Here is a 25240-nt window from a genome sequence, read left to right as displayed (position 1 = left end):
TTTATTATAGCAGGAATCTTTAAGTATAAGTGAATCATTAAAAACGTGTTTTCTTGGGAAGAAATCACTTAATGTTGTTACATTGAGTGTTTAAAGTCCTGGTTTAGTGGATCGCTGCCAGCTAATCTTATTTCCTTGAAAAGTTTCTGAAGGCTTATCCCTTCTTAAAGATCATTTAAAAAACAAGTAGCAGAGCTGCTTTTCATTGGTGAGAGAATTTTGGTTTAACAAACTGGCTTTGCATGAGGGTGTAATGAAAGCCCCTCTTTGCATTCTTAAAAGTACCTTGACTGTGTATGATAGTTTTCTATCAAAGGGACATTTCTCTAGCTAAAATTCAGAATCATTTAATTGTTCCCTTTTAGGAGGAAGCCTGAGAGAATTCTGAGTCCATGTACAGTCTACATGTTTTACATTTAAAATACTTTCCTTGCCCCCAAATTCTTGTATGGGAAGTTTACGTGTATTTCCCTGTTGTCCAAGTAGAAATCAATATTGCTGATTTTTATAAGAACTGTTTAAAATGTTGGTAAGATTATTTTTAAGATTATACGGATCTCATTGTAATTCCCATTTTCATATCAGCAGGCACAGCTGTTTGGTCTAGAAATGGAGGACAGGCTTCATCATCTCCTAACTATGAAGGACCCTTACACTCTTTGGTAAGTTTCATCCACACATCTTCACTCTGGCCTTTCTTTTTTTTTTAAGATTTTTTTGATGTGGACCATTTTTAAAGTCTTCATTGAATTTGTTACAATATTGCTTCTGTTTTACGTTTTGGTTTTTTGGCCACAAGGCATGTGGGATCTTAGCTCCCCGGCCAGAGATCGAACCCACACCCCCTTCATTGGAAGGTGAAGTCTTAACCACTGGACCACCAGGGAAGTCCCCACTCTGGCCATTCTCAGGCCATGTGTCTCTTTTACCATCGAGTTCACTCTCCAAGGTTCTTATTTTCACGTCAAGTAAGCCCACGCGTTTGGTTAGAGCCAGAGTTATTAGATGGTGCTTGTTCCTGTTTATAGATTGTAACCCAGATACTACTACAGTGGAAGCCTCAGGGCTCTAAATATCTAGAACCAGGTAAGAGATTAAGAATCTTGGAAGGATCATGGCCTCCTCCCCTTGTGAGAGGAAGATGTGCATCAATGATTAGACGCCTCTCCTGACATGAGAGTGCTGGAGTTCCAACTGTGCTGTGGAGCTGGAACACTTGGAGAGTCTACATCTCTGTGCTTTACTTTCCAGAATAACAGGTTTATAGGCGTGTTCTTCTTGACCTCTGAATAAGAAGCCTACTGCTTATTTCCTCATTCACTTTGATTCTCGTGGAAATCTAGTAATTTCATTAAATCTCTCTTGTAGGGAATAGCTGAAATTTTTCCCTTGGTGTAATTAATATTATAAATAATCACATGATGATTCAGTGTTTGACACTCAGCTTAGGTGGAAGGGGCTGGAAACATGCATGAAGCAACACTGCTCTATGCAGTGTCTGGTCTGTAAATGAGTCAGGTGGGGAGGGGTAGCAGCAAGGAGCTGTCCTTCAAGGTTGAGTTTCCCTTTTTCTCTGCATATTTTGAGATGGAACATGGAAGTAGGCATAGATCAATGTATCTATCTATCTATCTACCTATCTTTATGTTGTCTTGTCAGCCGTTCAGGGTTTCCTTTCTTCCTTTTGGCTAACAACTTAAATTAAGGAAAATCTAAAAATGCAGATACAAAGGTGGATTTCCCCTTCACTGTGCTTTTCCATGCTGTCGTGTGTAACTCGGCCACCTCCACATTTTAGCCAATAAGGGGACCACAGATTGAGACGGTGTAAGCACTGCCTACATAAGCCCCATGAATCTACAGCCCACATCCAAATAAGCCATCGTTCTTTTAAGTGTTTCCTTCCATTAGTCAGTCTCTGGGACCCATCGATCAAAACTGGTTTTTTTCCAACTCTAGAGCTGTAAAGACTAGGTTTATAGTTGTGAACGGCAGCTTTAATTCTCTTTGAATTCTGAACACTCAAGAGGGGATTCCCAAGCAGAAACTGCTCTCCACCCAGAAGCTGTGAGCCAGAAAGGATGATAAGCACGTGTATTATTTCTTTTCGCGCTCACACTTACACTTGGAAGTGTATATCATCATTCCTATTTTTATAAATTAAGAAGTATAGACTCAAAGAAGTTTAGTCACTTGTCCAAGGTCATATAAGCAGCAGAGCTAGAAGTTTAAAGGAGGCCCCTTAACACCAAAGCCCACCAAATCAGAAGGCTCTGTACCCTACACTGACTGTATTAGACACACGTTCTTTCTGTTAGTAGGGAATAATTAGAAATTGTTTTTCTCATGCGGGAGAGCTGGTGTATCTGTTTGCACAGCCCGTTGGAAATCAAAGTGGATTGTAGCAGGGTCCGGTACAAAGAGGCACTAGATTTGAAGACTTAGATTGTAACCCTGACTTTACCATTTCCTGGCAGTGTGACATTGAATAACTAATTCACTTAATTTCTTTGAGCCTCATTTGCACGTCTATAAGGAAGGGATAATAATGTCTTCGCTGCTTGCTTACACATGTAGAGTGAGGATCCAGTGAGACGGTATATTTTAAAGTGCACCCTGGAGATGTTTGTTTGATATCATTACTGATCACACTGAAAAAAATGAATACACATCTCCATGTCCAATTTCTTCACCAAAAACTATCCATATAGGCTGTATCCAGTTGTGGAAAACTAGGATCCTAATGGCTGGGGTGAAAAAAAAGATCAGCTGGTTTTTCATTTTATAAGGTAGTGAATTCTCTACTATAGTAAGGGCTTTGAAATCAATTAGAAGCCCCCGGTGAACAATTCATTCAAGTCTTTATGATTCTTCAGTCTTGAAATCTCCTACCACTTTGGTTGACAGAATTTTTGCGATGTTTTTCTTTAACCGTTTTGAGGCTCCAGTTCCTCCTGAAACGATTTCATGACACTTCTCTTACCCGCCCCTTTCTCCTACACACACACACACACACACACACACACACACACACACACACACACACACACACAAGCTGGTGATGGTAGCTAGAAAGCAAGAAACACAGTAAAAATTGTTAGTGCTCGATAAGAAATTACAGTCTGTACGCATTTACCTGTCCCTGACTTGATACATAACACCATATCATATGGCACAGAGGAAACCCAGGAGATGTGCCCTTAAGAAGATAATTTAATTGGGAAACTATAAATAGGTCACCTTTCCATTGTTAACTTTTTGAAATCTTTAACAAATGCCTGCCAGAACGTTCCTTAAATTCAATAAATGTTTCTTCTGAAGTAAATCTAAATTCTCTTTCAAAGTTATGCAGTATAACGTAGCATGTGTACTAACAATGTCCTGGAAGAATTTCTGAATTTGTTCACAAAAAATTACACTATAATTATAGCATTAACAATTTTCACCAGTTTTCTAGGAAGGTCACTATTTATTTTTATTATAATTTTAAGGAAATAAACTTTACTGGAAACATATATCCAGAGACCCAAAGTGTGATTCGTGTCAACTCAGGTTTTATTTATATAACCTACACACGAATTTCGAACTAAATCAAATTTCACATCATTTATTAACCAACAGCAAAGCCGAATTGAAGATCGTTTAGAAAGACTGGACGATGCTATTCATGTTCTCCGGAATCATGCCGTGGGCCCGTCCACAGCCATGCCTGGTGGTCATGGGGACATGCACGGAATCATTGGACCGGCTCATAATGGAGCAATGGGTGGTCTGGCCTCAGGGTATGGAACCGGTCTTCTTTCTGCCAACAGACATTCACTCATGGTAAGTGACTAAATTTCGGGACTCTAGTTATCTTATAGAATTAGAATTTCTAGTACAAATACTACTGCTGCAGTTTTTTCTTTTGTAAACAGCTTTATTGAGATGTAATTTATTTAACCTACAATTCACCCCTTTCACTTTTACAATGTACTGTGTTCTACATATATTCTCAGGGTTATGCCATCAGCACCAGAGTCTAATTTTAGAATATTTTTGACCCCTACAAAAAGAAAAGAAATCCACATGCCCGTTAGCAGTCACTCTCCATCCTTCCCTCCCCCTAGCCCCTGGCAACTACTAACCTACTTTCTGTCTCTATAAATTTGCCTAGTCTAGATATTTCCTATAAATGGAATCCCACAGTATGTGGTGGTCTTCTGTGACTGACTTATTTCACTTAGCATAATGTTTTCAGGGTTTATATATGTTTTATCATTTATCAGAGCACCATTCATTTTTAGTCCCCAAAAGATTCCATTGTATAGCTATACGTTAAATATCCATTCATCAGGTGATGGGTATTTGGGTTACTTCCAGTCTTTGGCTGTTAGGAATAATGCTCTTGTGGGCATTCATGTACTAGTTTTTGTGTGGACATATGTTTTCATTTCACTTAAGTATAAGCCTAGGAGATCATTGCTGGGTCATTGCTGGTGTGTTCAAGTCTTCAGTTTGGGGACTTCAGCTAAAGATCCCAATGTCCATGTGACGTTGCTGGCATTTCACATGTGAATAGGTTGGATTTTTTAAATTATTATTAAATAAGCCAAATCAATGTCTTTTGCTTCTGAGTATGCTATGGGAGGTAGAAATATATGGTGTGTCTGTCTAAACAGATGATGTGGCACCATGTAATTTCAGTATATCGTAGTTTTACCACTACCTATTTACGAATGTGTTTGTTTGAATAATAATTAAGCAGATTTGTCCATATTACAATTGAAATTTCAATTTTGCCACTTACTTTTGGAAAGGACTTGGGAGTGCATTCTTTCTTGGATGATTACAAAGACTCAGCAAATCTCCCTAACAAAATGTTAAGTGATGACAATTAATGAAGTGACCATATGGGTGGGGAATTTCATATTACTAGTGATTCTGTGTAATTCTGCTCTTTACAAACTCCTGACCAGAGAACACCTTAGTGTCCTGTTTTGTGCCTTACAGGCTCTCAGAAAGTTGCATGTATGAAGGTCTATTTTCCATTATCACTAGAGCATCTCTTACTTAAAGATGATTCCAAAAGGAGAATGCAAAAGAAGTACAGATTATTCTGAGGCTCTTTAAGTTCTTTTCTCGTTCAGAAGTATTCTTCTGCCCTCCTTTGCATTTCTCTTAATAAAAGATTAAGAGTCCCATCCTGAGCGGTATGTTATGGAAACCTGCAACAAATTTGAAACCAAAAATACTGGTTTATAAATAGAAGCAGTGAACTCACTTCTAAAACGTGGAAAGGTATTTTTGAATGCCAAAGCTAAATCTTTTTTTTTCTTTTTTCACTTTTCGTAGACTCTACCCTAAAAATTCCTCATTGAGTAAAAAGTGTTTGTCTATTCATGGCAGTTGCTAAGAGTTCACAAAAGGAAAAATCTAGATTTTAATTTAGCTTGGCCTCAGGTAATGTGCTAAATACGCTTGGGATGCATATAATATGAGATTTTAGTTTGTACAGCTTTTTTTTTTAACTACAATGTTTAAACAATACTGCTTTTAATTAAGGAATCTGGCTTTATTAAAAGCCAGATCTGTGACTTACAACCATTTCTGTATATCTGCTCTCAATCAAGAGAAAAATACTTTAATTTCTGTAGCTGTGTTCGTTTTGCATATGTTAAACGGATGCAACGTGCACCCAGGACGTTGCTTCAGAGACAGGTTTTTTTTTTTTTCCATAAATATGTAAAGTTTGCTCTTAAATACCAGATGTAGGTTAAGTGGTTCTTTAAAATAATAAACTATACAGAGATGTTTTCTGGAACCTTTTATTTGACCTTTGAATTGCCTCCTCTTTGAGTTTGATTCAGAGGTGGGATAGGAGGAAGAGACTAGACTCATCTTTGGAGATGGGAAGTGGGACTGACCCAGGTGGAGGGGGAGGGGAGAGAATGAACAGAGCAATAGAAAAGGGGAAATCATCGGCCCGTATTACACAGCAACGTCTTTAATTATTTTGGAAGAAACGATGCCGAAGCAGTAAAACAGCTAGTTTTGCTGATGGGGAAAAGTGCTCACTCACTCTCCTGAAGACATTTCTAATTCAGTCAAGGGTGACGGCCGAGCCAACCAGATCATAGAGTAACTCCAAAGCCATGGCAGGACAACCTGCTGCCCTTTGAAGCCGACGGAGGCCTAGCAGTCTTTCTCCTTTTTTCTCAAAAACATTCAGGGCGCCCAGCGCATCTGAGCTCCTCGGCCCAAAACCCCAACGTGTGCACAAGAGATCGGATCCTCATTTCTTGCCTTGCGCAAACTGGTATGACTTTTCAAACAAAAACATCAGAACAAAGGAAATAGTTTTTGAATTTAGTCAGTCTGAAGTTAGCCTTTGACCATTTGATACATTCCACAATAAAAAGGAAGCTGAAGGGGAAGGGAAAAACCCACCCCCCTTCCTCCCCCCAGCAACAACAAAAAAAATTCAAGGAGGATACTGGTAATGTTTTCCACATTTGAATTTTAATACATGAAACAGGCCATAAAACGTTGGCCAGCTGCAGTAAATAAAGTAGCAGTGGGAGGTACACACTGGAAACGTCGGACCAGCGCTGGTGGGAGTTTCATTCCCAGCTACACACCTTCAGTTGTTGTTCTGGAGTGTAAGCGAGTTGCAGTAACTTAACACCCATCCCAGGGCTGGTTTTGTTTTGAGCCAATCTCCTTTATAACTCTCCTTAATAATTCCTTCTGATTAAAGAACAGATAGCTTTGAATTCTCTTGACCTCCGTCTCTCCTCGTTTCCTCTCTCCCTGCCTTCCAAAATCAAAACGAAATGGCTTGATCACTTGGAAGATGATAGAAGCATTTCTTTCTGCAGCAGCTTGCAATCGTGGTGGGGAGAACCGTGGTTCTGCCTGGGCCATTATGTTATCTCATTTAATTGCTAACATATTGTACTTAGCTTTTGATTCATAAAATGTTTTCCTTGGAGTTCTGAAGTAGGTCTTCAGTAAATGACTAAGTATTAGTATAATGAAAGGGGTTTTTTTTTTTTTTTTCCACAGCAGCATGGCTCATAGCACTCAAGCGAATGTTGATTCTTGTGGGCTTTCTAGATGATACTATTTGTCCATGCTCTTTCCTGCTCAGAAACCTTCACCGGCTTTCCATTATCTACAAGATAAAGACATATTTCTTAGCCTAGCTTATTAAGCCCATCACTGTCTACCAAAAGCCTTGTGCCTAGCTCTTCCAATGCAGAAACTTTGCCAGCAAGACCAACCTCTGCATATTACCAGCATTTGCGCTGTGCATTCTCACTAGGTACGTCTTTTGCGTCTATCTGGCTTGTCCTGTTCTATCCACTGCTCTTAGCCCATCTCATTCCCACCCATTCTCAAAACTCTCACTCAAATTCTGTCTCTTTCAGGAAGCCTTTCCTTGCCACCTCCACCTGTGAGAGTCTTTTTCTTTTCTACTCTCACAGCGCTATGAATCATACCTTTGGCTAGATATTTATTTTACCCACTTAGGCAAAGCTATATATCTTTGGTAGGTCTGACTTTTGCCTTACCAACTAGATTGTCAATTCCTTGAGTACCATGTGTTACATTTTGTTTCCCTCCCAGTAGATAAATCGTCAGTCAAAAGGGAAGAAAGGAAACTCAATATTTTCTGAGTGCCTGACAAGTGGCCAGCCCTTCAGCTAGGAGCTCCATATACCTTATCTCAGGCCTTTTTCACAGGAGTCCAGTGAGGATGGTAATGCTTTCCATTTTAGGTGTTGGTCAGATGACCTTAGAAGGTTTGAGTGGTCAATATCAAGTCCGGAAGCTAGATTTAAACTCAGGGGGCTTTGACTGTAAATTCCATGCTCTTGTCTTACCATCATGGGCACTCCTCAGACAGGATCTGTAGTTATACCTTTTAAGAGCTAATTTCAGGTGGTTAGAACTCATGATTTTCAAATCTTAACAAATGTTGGTCGACAAGAGAGAAGTTTCTAGGTGTCTTATGGCCAGTTTCCCAAAGCAGCTCCCTACCCACATGGAAAGGTAAAGAACTTTCCTCCAGTATTGGTAGTATGCTGGATTAAATCCCACCTTGTCTAAACACTTATTCTTAAATCAACATGTCTGTGCTAAGTGGCAAGAGGTGTGGTGAGTGCTCCTTGCTAGGTGGTTGGAGTAGTTAATTTTAAAACATTAAGTTGTTTTTCTTACCTTAGCCTCCCAGTTTTCTAATGGAATCCAAGCAGAAATTTCGGAATGTGGGAGATTAAAGAAATAGCTGGGGGCTTCCCTGGTGGCGCAGTGGTTGAGAGTCCGCCTGCCGATGCAGGGGACACGGGTTCGTGCCCCGGTCCGGGAAGATCCCACATGCCGCGGAGCGGCTGGGCCTGTGAGCCATGGCCGCTGAGCCTGAGCGTCCGGAGCCTGTGCTCCGCAACGGGAGAGGCCACAACAGTGAGAGGCCCGCGTACCGCAAAAAAAAAAAAAAAAGTAAAAATATTGGGTTGGCCAAAAACGCCATTCGGGTTTTCCATACTGTCTCATGGACAAACCGGAACAAACTTTTTGGCCAACCCGATACCTTCATGTGATTCTGTTCCTGCTTTTTTTTTTTTTTTTTTTTGCTCACGAACCTGTGTCCCCTGCATCGGCAGGCAGACTCTCAACCACTGCGCCACCAGGGGAGCCCTGTTCCTGCTCTTGATTACTCGTCAGTAGAGTCAGCAATGGTGGGATCATTTTAGCTGAAAAGCTCCTATACTATTAATATATAATATTAGTCTGGTTCCCAGAGCCTTTTTGCTTAAAGCCCATCTATTCATTTCAAAAACATTTACCAAGTCATTACCAAATGCTGAGCTCTATGCTAAGTTGTGGTTTCTCCTCTCAAGGGGTTCACAGTCTCGTAGGATACGGTATATATTTTTTTTTAAAAAATTGCTGCGGCAGTGTGGTAAGACTCATAGGAGAGCAGGGCCCAGCTCTGATATCCGGGAGGGAAGGATCAGATTGTCACTTGGGAGGAGTAGTGGTCTCCTAAGGATCTAGTTGCCCTAGATGACCTAGGGGTGGAGGAGCCCTGTGAAACACACCACCCACACCTCTTCTCCACAGCATCACCTGAGGCCTCTTACTAGACTCCTAGTAAGTCTAGGACGATGTGGCACACGTTTTAGAAACCACTGGTATAAGCCAGTCTTAGCCCACTTTCCCTCTTTTCAGTATCATTTTTAGTGTGACTTTGGATTCCAAAGAATTCATTAGAAGGTCAGTCATTAGGTGAAGAAGCACCTTTTTATTTCAGTGACACTAAATATATGAGAGCTTTTACCACTTAGGATTTCAGAGGATAAACAAATGAGTTCTGCTTTTATAGTTCTTAGGAATTAGGACCATTGAATTTTAGATGCTGAAAGCACCGCAGAAGTCATTTAGCCCATTGCTTTTATTTTACTGCTGAGGACTGAGGCCCAGAAGGGGGAAGTGACCCAGGTATGGATACTCTCTGGTTAATGGCCGAGCTAGGATTAGAAACCAGACAAGCCAGCAACGAGACCAGCACTCTTTGTACTAAATATTACACTGCCGCAACAAATTTCCTCTCTAACCCGACGCCATAGCAATTTCAAAACTGTGGCTGGTATTACGCGTGTTCTGTTAACTGATGAAACCCAAGAAAACTCTTTAGTTGCCCCTTGGCTCTCTGCACCCTGTTGCTATTGAGTTCTGCCAATCTAATTTGGCCCCAGGAGAGAGTAGTGGGCAGTGATGTGATACTTTGAGTAGCATTTACTGGTATGTTGTAATGCAAGTAACAGAAGTCAGAAAACTCTGTTTCTACGTGGCCATCTTCAACAAGGGTATGAACCACAGGGGCTTAGTCATCCTCAGTCTTGTTCCTCTTGGGTTTTCAGGGATTCTGATTCCATAAATGTCTGTGTATATTTGAGCACCTACTTCATTTCTAAGCAATTATTAGCATATAATCTCAGAGACCCTTAGAAGGCATCTCCATCCAAATCCCTCTACAAATTTGCTGCCAAGCAGTGAACAAGCCTCTATTAGCCTCCTTCCTCCAAGGCTAAGTACTCTAAATGGCCATAAATCCCATTTCCATCAGACTTCAGAAAATTCTTCCTTAGGTCCAGCCCAAATTTATTTCCCTGTGAAGAGTTTTCATTTTTCTGCCCATTGGAGTTACCCCTAAGTCAACTCAACAAATACTTGAGAAACTTGAAGACAGTCTACTCTTTTTTTTTTTCTTTTTTCCTCTAGGGTGTACATCTGGATCTTCAAATATTTATCCTAAAAAAAAAAAAGTTTTGACTTTATAACTTTCCAGTGCATTCTTCCAAGTTTAAAAAGAATACTCCCCCACTGCTCGCCCAGGACCTTTTAGTGTGTAGAATCCCAAACTGAATACGATGCTCAAGGAATCATTAGCACAGACTAGGGTGGATCTGTCACAAAACCCACTAAATACATTATGTCTTCATTAAAGGCCACCTAACAGCATCTTACTGGCAGTATTTGATGACATCGTCATTCTACTGACAAACACTGAACTTGAAATCAGCTGAAATCCATCGGCCACATGTCCGTCAACTGTCCTTGTGCACTATTTGTTGTATCAGTGAATTTCATACCGTTTCCGGTGTCAGGGTCTCCTTTAAATCCTCATTCAGTCACATATTCTGCAGCTCTGTGGTTGGCAAATTTGTCACCAAACGCCAGGTGTGCAGCATTCCCGCGAACGAGGTTTATACAGAAAGACTTGTTCTTGGTGGAACTAAACTGAGTTGAGAGGTCATCGCCTGTGTTTCAGAGCATTTCGGAACTGTCTTTTAAATAGCCTGTTATAGAATTTCACCCAAGATCTTAGTCATCAACATCATCTTTCTATAGCTTCTACATTGGATTTTGTTTTTCTTTAATGAGGATATTTGCCTATCTCTAATGTTCTACCATCTCTCCTACTCTCCACAATTATCAAACATTTCTGAAAGCTGATTAGCAACCTCAATTGGAAGGTTTTCTCTATATCAAAGTTGTACTTTATTTTAAGAAAACCTGGGCGGAAAAGGCAGAAAGGGAAAATAACTTGAAGAAATTCCCTTCATTTAAAAAACGTCTGCCGGCTTTTTTTGAGATATTATTGACATCTAACGTATGTCAGTGTAAGGTGTACAATGCAACGATTTGATACATGTATATTTTACAAAATGTTTACTCCAGTAAGGTTAGTTAACACCTCCATCCCCTCACATAATTAGTTGTTTTTTTATTTTTTTTTGGTGGTGGTGATAACTTTTAAGAGCCACCATCAAGAACTTTCAAATATACAATACAGTATTGTTAATTAATGTCACCATGCTGTACATTAGATTCCCAGGGTTTATCTATCTTATAGGTGGAAGTTTCTCGCCTTTGACCAACATCCCCCCATTTCCCCCAGCCCCCAGCAACCACCATTCTACTCTCTCATTTCTTTGAGTTCATTTTTTTAGATTCTGCATATAACTGAGACATACAGTATTTGTCTTTCTCCGTCTGACTTAGAGAAGTTCTCTTGACCATGGGTTAGTTACGACAGTTTTAGAATCCTTGAGGTCAACATTGGTATTTCAGCATCCGTTTAAACAAAAGTCAAGAGGTTTTGAATCCAGCCATAGCAGGGAGACCATTTACTCTCCATTAACAAGCTCTTAAGACAAGTGGTTCGGCATGGTGTGTGCCCAGATCCCACAGCTCTAGGTCTAAATTAGGTATATCCCCTTTTTCTTCCCCCAATACCCATTTTACTTGAATTCAGGCCCTGTGACCTAGAAATGAGACAGTCAGTCTGCACTGGACCATCAAACCCAAAGGACTCCCTTTCTCCTTGCTTCTAGGACAAGCCAAGCCTAGTTCCTTAATCTTTCCCCTGTGGTTAGCACCCTGGTGTCATGAACCTTAAATACATAAAACCCAGCGGTTGTCTCCTCTGCTTTTAAAATATAAAAACACATTTAAAACAGACTCTATTACCTCAACACATTTTGACTTTGCTTTCTTCTTAAATAACAGGAAAAAGCAGGTAGACGCTTTCAGTAGCACAGCTATATTTTGTTGGGGACAAAGACACAGTGCTAACCAGTCCGTAATTTAGAGAAGACACGACCTGTACATTTTTAAAAGGTAATATTACCCTCATTTTCTCAGGAAAGCAGATTTTCTGAAGGGAAAAATCTGTACTGTAGAGGTTAGAAATTACACAGATGTTTCTTCACTCGTTCTCTATTGTCTGTGCTTCAGGTCCTTGGGGGATACATACATGTGTAAGAGAAAGTCTCTGAACCCACAGGCCTTTGGCTCTGGGGGGATGATAACACAAGTATGTGCCTAACTAACTATCACGCAGGGTGGAATGATTAAGTGACCCGAGAGGGTCGGAGAAGGACGAACATTGGCCAGCCTTCGGGATGGATAGGAAAGTTTCCTGGAGGAGAGGTCATGGAGCTCATATTAGAGTCTGCGTTGGATTTCAATAGAGACAAGGCTAGAAAAGGCATTACAGAGCCATAGAATAAACATGATCCAAAAAAATACTCAGAAAATCAAGGATCTTAAGTGCCCAGGTGGAAGTAGGGAAATGACCCGATGATGCGGTGTGCCAGGCAGGGCTGCCTTGGGCCGGGAGCCCCTCCTCCGAGCACGGCAGCCCCGACAACTGGCTCGCATCCTTCACAGGAGAGTCGACAGGAAGAGTGAATTTTCTGTATATTTTTTACATCCAAATTAAATTAACTCATGGAATTTTCCACCCTTAGGAATTAAAGTAGCAGCTCATGAAGTAATTCAGTTATGTCATTCATACCAAAACAGAAAATACTGGAGCAACTTGGCACCGTTTAAAAGCCAAGACCAGACCTTGGCTATTTTATATTTTTTTCAAAACCTGTAGGTGTTGTGTTCTGTTAACTTTTACTGGGGCTGTAAATTTTTTTTTTAAATCAAAAGTATCTTCATTGCTTAGAAAACAGAAGTGCAAAATGGATTTGAAATAAGAAGAGGGTTTAGGCAAAGCACCTTTAGGAGTGCATACCTAAAAAAAAAAAAAAAAACACAGAAGTGTTAACGTCGAATTTCTGAAATGCGGGGAGTCTACCTAATTGGTTGACATTCACAGTTGTACATAATTATAGCTTCCTCTAGGTCCATAAGTCAACTTAGAACTCTAAAATTGAGTTTAACCAAAAGATCTGTCCAATATTAGTTAAATGACATCTTTTGAGGAAGCATTGTCCTGATACAATAGCCACATTCATTTTCAAGCAGTGTTAATTGGAGGTATTGTCAAAAACCACAGTGTTGAGTTTCCACATTTTAATTTCACATTTGCCTGCTCCCCAGCTTCTGCACAGGGACGGGTCTCGTTCGGAGCTGAAAGTGTGTGAAAGTTATTGGAGAATGGTAGTCTCTGGGTAATGTTTCTGTGAGCCGCCCAAAAATTTTCCCCCTGCAGTCTAGATGGGAAACAGCTGGTTTTTGTTTAAAAAGCTGTTTTGCGAAATGTCTGAATCTTGAGGTGTAGAACTGAGGTCACCAGTAAAAGCAGGTGCTTAGGGACAAGTGAGAAAGAGTCTGGGGCCCGGCTGGCCCTGTCATCTTCTGCAGGGTACTTCCTACTAGAGGAAGAAGTATTGAAGTTGGCTCCTTTATTTAGGACGCAAACAGATAAACTAATCGCATTAGTGATGCTATTAGAAATTGAGCATCTTTGAACATGGCCAGCCCTTGAGTGAATAATTTGCTCCCTCTGAAATGGCTGTCTCCCTCCCAAGGCTTCAAATACAAAGGTCCAAGGCTTTAACTTCCTTTAGGTATTGTAAGTGCTTGAATTTCCTCTTTAAATACACCCACAGTAAAAGAACTATGATTTCAAATAAGTAGTCCCAGAACTGAGTACGTCCTCCAAGTTCATGGAGGCAATCTCGGGGAAAGGCAGAAAAGGAACCCAAATTGGCAGAACCAGGACAAGGCAGTTTTGAAAAAGGCCAAGTACAAAACATGTGGAATCACTAAAGTCCAGTGCATGTCAGATATCCACCAGCCTGAAGATGAAAGGAAACGACCTCCTCCCCTGGGAGCTGGGGGTTATTAGCAGCTGTTTATCCAGTCGGGAATAGAGATTAACATTGTAATTTTTTTTTTTAAAGAACTAGAAGAAAATTTGTTTGGGAAGTTGGCTCTTCATATCAAGTCACTGTGCACTGCCAAAAAAAACTTCCTTTCTCAGAACTCATGTACTAGGGTTGGGCAATGTTATGATTCTCTGAGAAACTCGGGATTACCAAAAAGCCCATCTCCATAAAGTAGAACAGAAAAAGACAGAGAAGTGAATGGACGGCTGCCACTGACACGTTCCCTTGAACTGTGCACTGTAGAGCTTGGTCTGGTACCTGTCCTCCAGCCTGCCTCTGCGTGGGGGGTGTTCTCCCCGTCCCATACCCCAACTTAATCTTTGCCGCTCTGGGGCCTATGCAAATGGATTTTGCACATGCCTACTGCTTGTAAATGCCTTTTCATGACATACTGGGGAAGCTGCTTAGTACTCTGTGGAGCTTTATTCTCAAAAAAAAAACCCAAAAAAACACAAAGAGTTGGATATTGGTATTTTCCCCTGATTTAATGCTACTCTTAATGTCATTTTCTTTTATTAAATCCTTTCTTTTGCTTTTGATCTTATTTATAGCAGAGCCACTGGTCATATGGAAACTATTATTGTATAGCTGGGAGATGAAAGACTTCATTGCAGTTAAATAAGAGTGAATCATTTGGGCCAATAATACACACATACAGTGAGGTACCATTTGTATCCAGAATGCCCTATGTTGTTCACTTTGTAACAAAGCCATTGAGGTTTATAAAGGGCTTTACAAAAGTCTGCTTTTTGTCCAAAATGTGTTGTCTGACAGTATGAAAACACGTTGATGTGCAGTCCTTAGCTGCTGCTTCATATATATGTATATGTATAATCTAAATATGGGCACTTCTTGTTGTAAAAATAGGAACTTTTATTTAAAGTTGAGACGTTAATTAATGTCAAATATCAGTTTTTTAAAAATATATATATTTAGATAATCTATATCAAAATTCTACCCATCATTCAAACCCTATCTAAAATGCCACCTTCTTGAAGTAGTCTCTGGTTTCTCCATCTGATACGATTTCACCCATCCTTTAAAACCCTACATGACCTTATACTCCTTTATGACATTCATCTTATTTTGCCCTATATAGTAATTATATTAATTCGTCTTTAAGATGTAAGAGGTTGTAAAGGAATACACACATCTATCTTTTATTATTTTTTCCTGCAGTGGCTTGCATATAATAGGCATTCGTTGAATAAATGAAATGTTTATTTTTTGATAGAAACATGCTAAACCTATATTCGACAGTACCGAAAGCTTTTAGATTTCAGATAGTCTCACGAGATATATGCCATTGGTGTCATCATTTACCGTTTAGGAAGTAACTAATTGCACCTTGTGGTATTACAGCCCTGTACAAGGAGCCAGTGCTTGCCCTTGGGATAATTACATTTCAAGACAAGTATAGGCTTGGGACTTCCCTGGTGGTCCAGTGGTTAAGACTCCGCGCTTCCACTGCAGGGGGCACGGGTTTGATCCCTGGTCAGGGAACTAAGATCCTGCATGCCACGTGGCACGGCCAAAAAAAAAAAAAGACAAGTATAGGCTTTGTGAATAGCTGCAAAACAAAATCATTGATGCGTATGCCCTGCCCTGTTAGACAGTGGCCTGGAGCGTGTTTTAAGGGTGGTGTCCGTAATGAACCATCAGGGGAGAGCCCTGTCCAGATCCAGCACGATGATGAGTGTTCTGGAGACCCATACAGTCTAGGAGGAATGAGAGTATGGGGGTCTGTGGGACTAATGAAAGAGAAGTGTTCAGGGGTCATGGGGAGGAAACCAGCCCTGGGGGACGGAAGAGGAAGGGCTTAGCTCAAGCCTTAGGGATGTGGGAGTGAAGGCAGCAGATGAAGGGCCACAAGTAGGTAACTGAATATTGAGATGAAGGAATTTAAGAATAGGAGGGTACAAGCATGGTCCTCTGGTGTCCAGGTGAAGGACCCAGAAGCATAAGGTATTGATCTTAGACTTAATCCATAGAACAATGAAAAACCGTGCTGGAAACTTGATATCCAAGAGACCAAGTGAAGCGCAGAGGATATAGCATTTACAAGCTGAGTATTTTGGAAGTGATGGGAAAGAAATGTTTTATTAGTTCAGGCAAGCTTCTTCACACTTCCATTGCCTTTCCGAATATGTTAAAATCAGCGGATGTTAATTGGATAATAAAAAAAGCATTTAAAAAATAAAGGCCTGATTGTTTCCCCATTATAGGTCATTAGAGAGTACTGAGTAGAGTTCCCTGTGCTGTACAGTAGGTTCTTATTAGTTATCTATTTTATATATAGTAGTGTGTATATATCAACCCCAGTCTCCCAATTTATCCATCCCCCCTTTCCCCCTTGGTAACCATGTTTGTTTTCCACATCTGTGACTCTACAAAAGAGTGGATATATGTATATGTATAACTGATTCACTTTGCTGTACAGCAAAGAAACTAACACAACATTGTAAATCAACTATACTCCAATAAAAATTAATTAAAAAAATTTAAAACTAAGGCCAGCTAGGTAAGGATGAGTCCCTAGTGACGGACTTCCTGGGCTGGCTACAGAGCACTTTGTGTGCCAGTCGGCCTCACACTGGTGTGTTGACACCGGGGGGACCCGAAATTCTAAGTACACATCAAGTGTCCAGTTGTCTTTTCCTTCACACTAGACAAAAGAAGCTGCTTACAAGTAATCGCAAAAGTGCACCATAATCTCTGTGCTACATGGGCTTGGTTCACTAGGCATGGATTAACTTTAGTTCCCTCCAGCCTACTTACTAACTTGCTACCCCGGGCAAGGAAGGGATGGAATGGACTGCTAACCACCCACCGAGGTCCCTGCTTGGTGGGCTGCTTCCAGTTCTGGTTTCCTGTGTAGGAAAATGATGTAGAGAATTGGGGGTGGAGGGTGGGTATGCAGAGGAGAGAAATGAAACAGTTTCACTAGATGGAACTTATGAGTTAAGAAAAAAAAATATAAAAAGATGAACTGAAATCAGGTAACGGCCGTTTGCATCTCTCAAACTAGATCGCAGAATCATTCATCTTTAACCATTTTGGTGGACATCAGGGGAGTTTCAGCCTAGCTGATCCCATGACACTGCCGAGGTCAGGGTCATTTAGATTGTGTTTAAATCCTCTCGAAAGTTATTTTATCATCTGGGGAATAAGCATTAAATACATTTCCAAGAATTGCCCAGTAAGGAATTACCTGACTTCAGGCAAAGCCTAAGTGAAGCTGTGACATTTCTGGGGGGAAAAAAACAGGTGTTTTTAAGAAAATGAGGAGGCCTTCTCCCAATAAACATTTTAAGAATCGAAATCCAAACTAAAGAATTCAATCCAGATCTGACTTTAGTGAAAAGTCCTTTTAATGGTTTAATCACATGAATTTTTTTAAATGGTCTGATAATTTTTTTAAAACTGAGGAGTATGGAAATTATATTCGTGGTTGAAGGGTGTCCCAGATGTCAGGGCTTTTTCACACGAAAGCGTTGGTTATCAGAGCCTAGTCTCATTTTCTACAGAATTTGGTGCCTCCAATATTGTTCCTCACAGTGTCTACACTGCTATTTCATGAACTTCCGAGTCCCCATCTGTGAACTATTAAAGAAAGTTTGCAGGACCACTTCCCACTTCTTTAAAAGATGCACCTTTTGGACTCAATGGTATTTTTTGCACATTTGAGAAAATGTTTGCTTTCCTCTAATATGACGCAGACAGATCTGGCAAGATAATTGAAACTGAAATCTAGCACTCTATGACTGTCATGTGTAATTGATATTTCATGGGGAGATTACAGTTCAGACACCAAAACTGTTTTCTCTGTCAATGGGTGTCCAATTACAATAAAAAGAACCAGCCCGTCAGCTTTTTTTTTTTTAATGATTATGGCAAAACAAGAGAAAGAAGAGAGAAAAGGAAAAGTTACCAGGACTTTTTTCTTTGCCCCATTTTCTTGTTATTTTTCTTCTTTCTAAAAAACACCTCTGTCAAAAGGAAGATTTTGAACCTCATGCCATTAATTACAAACTTTCTTTTTGAGCTAAATGTTTCTAACAGCATTTCTGGTTTTGTGTTATTTTCGCAGGTCTAGAAATTGATGACAAGTTTCCTAAAGTTTCCATCCTACACTCTTTTAGAAGGATTATGGTAGAGGAGAAAGAACTGAGGTCTGAAAGCCTGTTTTGAAGCAGTTATCTCTGGAGATAACGTTAACAAGGATTGAATAACTGCCAAATGAAATTTAATACATTTTCCCATCCATGAAATAGGCCTCTTAAATACAACAGAATAATTACTTTCACAATACTCCCTGGAAACAAAGAGAGCAGAAACATTGAATGCCTTTTTTGTTTGTGGTGTTTGTTGTTAGCTTGAGGACCAGGATAAGGACATTTACCAGGATGCTCCCTTCGCATCCGCACATAACAACAGCCTTGCCAGCAGCCACCTTGGGCACGAACCCATGTCCCCTGCATCGGCAGGCGGACTCTCAACCACTGCGCCACCAGGGAAGCCCTGCATATCTTTTAAATCTGTTTATGTTGGAGGAGTCGTGGCAAATATTAAATTTTGTAATTTAGTTAGACATCTTGGACTTGGCCTGAGTTGGTGGACCATGATGTTTTTCCCCCCCTATGATAAGGAAAACTAAAATGATTTTATATCTGCATCTATGTGTGCGCGCGCGCACACACACACACACACACACATAAACATACTGTTTTAAAATGAAAACTCCAGGAAGTAACCCCATTTGTTCCTAAACTCTGCTCCCCTCCCCGTGTGTGTGTGCTTGTGTGTGTATATATGTACATACATACATACACACATACATATATATATATATATATGCCCAATCAAGTTGTTCCATGTTGTTATAAGTTTTCTGAGTTCAAAACCTGTTTTAGTCCTCTAACCAGATGTTCTCTAAGTCACTTAACCATTTCAGCCTTCGCTTTCTTCTCTGTAAAATGAGAAGAAGTTTGTCCTAACTGGTATCCAGGTCTCCCCAGACCCTTCCCTTAAAGTCTATATACTGTGATTGAAAAGTGTTCTTAATATATCAGTTCTTTCCTCAGAAAGTAAGATTATTTAAAATGATATGGTGCTTATGTGATTCAAAAGAGGTAGTACACTTCTAAAAGTATTTAGTAATTCCCAGTGATAAAGTCACACTGGAGAATTTAAATAGCTGTGTCAGAATTTGAATATTCCTTGTCCTAAGATACAATGAAACTTACATATCTGCACATGAGAGCCATGATTTATGGGGGCCCGAGGAAGGGGCAGCCATGTTTGGACCACATGATCTTGCCTCCCCCTCTTCTTTTATAGCTCATTGGACCAGGGGTGAGGACACCTGATCCCAGGCTAGCCCATTCAGTGGGTGGCCTGTGTCTGCTTCAAAATGATGAGCTGGACCATCTGGTGATCTTGGCATTCTGAACTCAGAAATTCTAAGACAGAGAGGGAGTTGGGAGCAGATTCAGAACCTGAAAGGATGTACTGGGAACTCCTGTGAAGTGTCCAGGCCATAGTTCTGAGTGGGCAGAAGCCAGAGAGAGACAGAGGTACCAACAGAGGAAGGAGAGAGGCTGGAACAGCTCCTGAGACACAAGGGGTGGCCTTAGGTCCCGAGAGTTCTCCAGGCCCAAAACGTAGATCACAGAACTCTTCCTGTTAAATCTCCTTTTACCTGAGCCAGCTGGAATGAGCCTCTGGTCCTTACTATTAAAACCACCACACTGGGCTTCCCTGGTGGCGCAGTGGTTGAGAGTCCGCCTGCCAATGCAGGGGCCACGGGTTCGTGCCTCGGTCCGGGAGGATCCCACGTGCCGCGGAGCGGCTGGGCCCATGAGCCATGGCCTCTGAGCCTGCGCGTCCAGAGCCTGTGCTCCGCAACGGGAGAGGCCACAACAGTGAGAGGCCCGCCTACCGCAAAAAAAAAAAAAAAAACCACCACACTAAATTGATAGCTCCACGAAAATCCCACCAAGAATCGCCTATAAGCTCCATGAGGGCAGGGGCCACTTCTAAAGTATGCAGCACCCTGTCCCCAGTACCTGTCAGAGTGACAAGCATGGGCTAGATTAGGAAATATTTGTTGAATTAATAAGTGTACTCTTGGATCAGTCAACTGATAATTATTGAATAATTTTTAGATTTTAGTTCTTCTACTTTTAGCATAGATATATCTAAAACCATATTGTATGTGGCTATAAGATGACTATTCTTAAAGACTGCAAAAAAAGTTTACAATCAATATTGATAAAGCTAACCTTTCATAGGCTGCCTTTTAACTTTATTGCTTATCTAGATGAAAAGGTTTATGAAAATAGGGCTTTAATGAAGTTTGGATTTTCTGGGTGCCATCCTTAGAATTGATGTGTAGGTTAAAGGAATCTGTTTTTTTTCTGGTTACATTATTATTATATTTGTAAGTGGACAAATCCTGACCCTCATATATACAGAAGGCAGTATTGGTTTCTCCATCTGTTTCTGAGTTATTCTGTTGATGGGTTTGTGCTGGCCATTCACTGTGGTGTTTTTCCTTGTCTCTTATGTGACCAGAAATAATGTTTCTGAGGGAGAAGTAAATAGGGTTAGGAAATGCTGTCTGTGGTCAAGGAAACACGTAAAGCAAAGCTAATTCTTCAGATCGGAATACTATTCCACAGCCACAGGCAATGGAATTGATCCTGGAGAATCAAGCTAATTAGATGGATCCATGGATGTGGACCTATCATTAGTCATTCATTTGACCTGGAATATACATAGTTTACAAGGGAGGCCTTCGAATATCAAGGATAACATTGTTTCCAACTTCCTTTATGGAAAATGATGTATTATTTGAGATGATCTATAGAAAATAAAGTGAGCTAACATGCGTGACTAAAAGCCAAAAACCTAGTTGGAACAGCTATCAAACATGCTTAGAGATCATTTAACATTTTACTGTCATTCTGCAGGAGAAAGATTTAAAATCAAATGGATATAAACAAAATAGAGACAGAGTGCAAAGGGATTGTAAGTGAAAGTAGCTTGAGTTCTAAGGTTTCTTGAACTATGTAGACTCTTATTTTTATGTAGTATGCAAGTATTTTCAGCTGGAACACCTAACAATATCAGTAATTATCGTGTACCTTTGTGTACTAGCTGTCAGGCATACTACTGCTCCTTGCAATAAACCTGGAACTTACTCTCTGTAACGGCCAATGTTATTTTCTCTGTTTTGGATTTGAGCAACTTACCCATGATTATACTTGTACAGCAAACAAAGACCAATTACAGTTATAATCTACATATTCTCATTACTGTATAATTTTCACTCAGTTGCACTGTCTTTCACTTACAGTTGAGGGAAAAAAAATAGAAAGGTTATTGGTTGTAGGTTCTTCTATCCTCTTTTAAAAGCTAAACGTGTCTAGAAGGGAAAAAAAAAGAAATTTCAAGATTAATAACTGAATATATTTTAATTCAAAAGCAAAATACTAACCTTGAGTTGCATCGTAGCTGCCCACAAAGAAGGCTTGAGGGTTTTAATAGGATGACTCTAAAATAGGAGGAGAGTACGAGAATCTCTGCTGTGCTCAAATCCGTGGTTACCTTCAGTGATTCCAACTTAGAATCATCCTTTGTGGAAAGAAATGAAATCCATTGGGAATGCCAGTAACTGAATCAACACTTGGGTAATTATTTAGGTTAACATTGATGGACAGTCTTAAAGAGCTACCATTTGATCAGGGGCTGTAAAAGTCATGCTTGCAAGTGGACATCTCAGATTGAAAGGATAATCACTGACTGAATCAGTCTTCTAAATGCACAGATACAAAAATGGAAAACAGCTACCACTCTGGTCTGGAAGGAAAATAAAAACAATACACGAAGAGTGAGAAATGGTTGAAGGGAATTGGGTGGGCATGCTCTACCTACAAAAGATTAGGCTTCAGTTACCGATGAAAAATGGGAGTGGCATGGCCATGGTGTTAAGTATGTGAGAAGGGCTGACACTTATTCCATGGAACTCCAGAAGTTGAATCTAGGACCATTGGGCGGAATGTACAAGGAGGCCAACTTGTGGTGAAAATGGAGTGAGCTGCTTTGGGAGATAATCAGGGTCTTAATATATTTGAAGCATCCACATAGACACTAAATGACCACCATTCAGATTGTTCTGGGAAGGCACACGGGCACCCGAGTAGCAGAAAACACTGGACTCCCCAGATCTCTTGGCTACAACATTTATTTATACGTCCTGCTGCTCCTGAGTCCTTAAATCCTTTGCTATTCTTGCTGTATTTTGTTTTAACTTTTTTTAAAAATCTATTTTATTGAAGTGTAGCTGATTTACAATGTCGTATCAATTTCTGCTGTACAGCAAAGTGATTCAGTTATACATTCTTTTTCATATTCTTTTCCATTATGGTTAATCACAGGATATTGAATGTAGTTTCCTGTGCTATACGGTAGGACCTTGTTTTTTTATCCATTCTATATATAATGGTTTTATTTTTGCTGTATTTTGAATCTGGGCAGTTAGGAGGATTTATATGATCCTCCTCGCTCTCCCTGAATTTTCTTCTGCATTGTCTTGGAGGATATAAAGGTGACACTTTACGCTAGGCTGCCTTTAGATAGCACATGCTTCATTCGGTTCTGTGAATTTTATTGTTGCTAGTTCAGATTCTTATTATTGTTGCACTTTGTGGAAATACTCTTTTAAAACACTGGGTAGCAAAAGAGTGATGATTCTGCTTCGTGGTTTCAGATTTTGGATTGGGAAAAAATTACACTTTTTGCTTCATAGCCGTATAAATTCATGGATAAATATTTTTAGTGTTAGACCCACTGTCCTGTGTCAACGTTCACCTAACAACAGGCTAAGGAAATAACTACTTGGAAATGCCATTGAAAACGCTACTCATGTTCCTATTGGTCTGCAAATGCTTATTGGTCTTACTTGAAGGTGTACACGATAAAGTCAGTGATCGCTGCCTCAATGCCACAAGGTCAACATCTCGGGACCCCAGAGTAGGTAGTAGTAGTTAATAAAAAGCTCAGCAGTATTTTTTTCAGACCAAGTCATCATGCTGTACTCTATAATTTTATTCTTGGAAGCATAGAGAGTGTTTACAATATGGTGTCTTTCTAGGATCAGAATAGTGAAAAAAAATATGGAAAAATGTCCAAACATCTTTGCATGGCAATGATGGCATTACTGGTGTGTTTAATAAAACCTTTATTGGTACATTTTCCGGTATGGTGGCATTGGCAGAAACGGTCCCCCTTTGGATTTGGAACTCGGCAGCTGATGGAATACAGTAAACATTAATTTGGAATGGGCTGCCAGTTTTGGAAAGCCAGGTGACATTTTATTATACTTGTACCGAGCAGGGGCTATGTCCCATACTGCTGTAGCTTCCGCTGTCAGTGGCTTAGCTGGCATTATGGAAAAGAAAAATGGCAGGCCTGAGAATCTTATCCCCTGAAATGAAAGTTGAATGCCAAATTGAAATTCCTGTAGGATTTCCGATAGCAATGGGGGAATTGAGGAGACCACAATTAAGCATATGGGCATTAAGATAATTGTCAGATCTGTTGGCGGACATGATAGAAGACAGATGGGTACGAATCAGTGCACTCCACTGCAGCACCCTGGGAGACAATTTGACGTTTTACCTGCCTGAGCTACTCTGCCATATTTGTCACTGGATGTACAGCACAGCATCTTACTGAGTGTTAAAGTGTTTTTTGCTGGGTACTCTAGGTGCATGCGTGGTCCTTTAGCGCCCTCTAGTGAAATGCATCTGGGAGTATTGTTTTTCAAAGGTTAGTCTCCCTTCATTGGGTCCTTGCTGCCCTGGAAGTAGCCGTCACACCTCTGATTCCCACTAAACTCTACGGTTCCTCTTGCCCTTTCAGGTTGGGGCCCATCGTGAAGATGGCGTGGCCCTGAGGGGCAGCCATTCTCTTGTCCCAAACCAGGTGCCAGTTCCACAGCTTCCTGTCCAGTCTGCAACGTCCCCTGATTTGAACCCACCCCAGGACCCTTACAGAGGTAGGTCCGCCTCCGCGGGCGCTTCTGACCTCACTGAAACAATAGATCCCATGTGGATCCCATGCTTACTCATTCATCCCTCAGGAAGCACTGGCAGATCACCAAGAATCCATTTTGATACAAAGATGGTAAGTAAATGGAAAAGGATTTCAAACGTCGCTGGCTAATTGTGTTTCTTCAGTACCTGTTTTGCTCCAGCATCCTCGGAAATCCTGCTCCTATTTCAGCAGGGAATGAGACCTCAGACTGATGAGAGGAAATGTGATTTTAGCTATTTCCACAATGTGCTCATTCAGATCCTTTAATGTGGTTAGTTGTAGCCTGACAGTGATGTTTCCAAATGAAGAGGAAGGAAGGAAATGGTTTTTGTTGCTTACGATGGAAGGAAATGTAGGTACATTTCAAACATGGAACTGGGATGATTTTCGCTCTTGAGTCATCAAGCCCCGTCCTTATTGCCTCGTACCACTGACTCCTTTCGGCTTCCCAGGACCCCAGGTAGCTGTGCCGCAGGGGCAAGACCTGGGTCCCAGGGTCCTTGTGCGACTGGCTGGCCAGGTGACCCGAAAATGCCTACATAACATCTCCTCATTCCCCTCACGTTGAGAATAAAAATGATAACAGTGGCACAAGAATGAATAATATGTATAAGCATTTGCCCACCTGTTAAGCATTGTAAGAATCTTGGGCGTGAATTATATATGTGGGTATGCCCGCCATTTTTAATTGAATAGTAATACTTTGATGGCCCTTTCTTTTTTTTATTTTTCTTTTTGTTTTTGTTTTTTTTGCGGTACGCGGGCCTCTCACTGTTGTGGCCTCTCCCGTTGCGGAGCACAGGCTCCGGACACGCAGGCTCAGCGGCCATGGCTCACGGGCCCAGCCACTCCGCGGCATGTGAGATCCTCCCGGACCGGGGCACGAACCCGCGTGCCCTGCATCGGCAGGCGGACTCTCAACCGCTGCGCCACCGGGGAAGCCCCTGGGGGGCCTGCATTTC

The 25240-nt window shown here is 40.8% G+C and overlaps 1 protein-coding gene across 7 annotated transcripts in view; it reads left to right on the top strand.

Moving 5' to 3' along the window:
* The window catches only part of TCF4 (transcription factor 4), a 364700-nt gene that overhangs the window by 333595 nt on the left and 5865 nt on the right, over window positions 1-25240 (top strand). For 5 of the 7 annotated variants that reach the window (XM_024756818.1, XM_024756816.1, XM_024756812.1 and 2 more), the window contains 3 exons: window positions 586-662; window positions 3622-3825; window positions 24105-24240. In XM_024756818.1, coding sequence (XP_024612586.1) covers window positions 586-662; window positions 3622-3825; window positions 24105-24240 — 417 coding nt within the window. The remainder of the gene's footprint in view (window positions 1-585; window positions 663-3621; window positions 3826-24104; window positions 24241-25240) is intronic. The other 2 variants (XM_024756817.1, XM_024756819.1) reach the window with 1 other exon arrangement.

This window comes from Neophocaena asiaeorientalis, unplaced genomic scaffold, assembly GCF_003031525.2.
Source record: "Neophocaena asiaeorientalis asiaeorientalis breed wild unplaced genomic scaffold, Neophocaena_asiaeorientalis_V1.1 scaffold133, whole genome shotgun sequence".
Lineage (NCBI taxonomy): Eukaryota > Metazoa > Chordata > Mammalia > Artiodactyla > Phocoenidae > Neophocaena > Neophocaena asiaeorientalis.
This window is presented reverse-complemented; position numbering and strand designations above follow the sequence as displayed.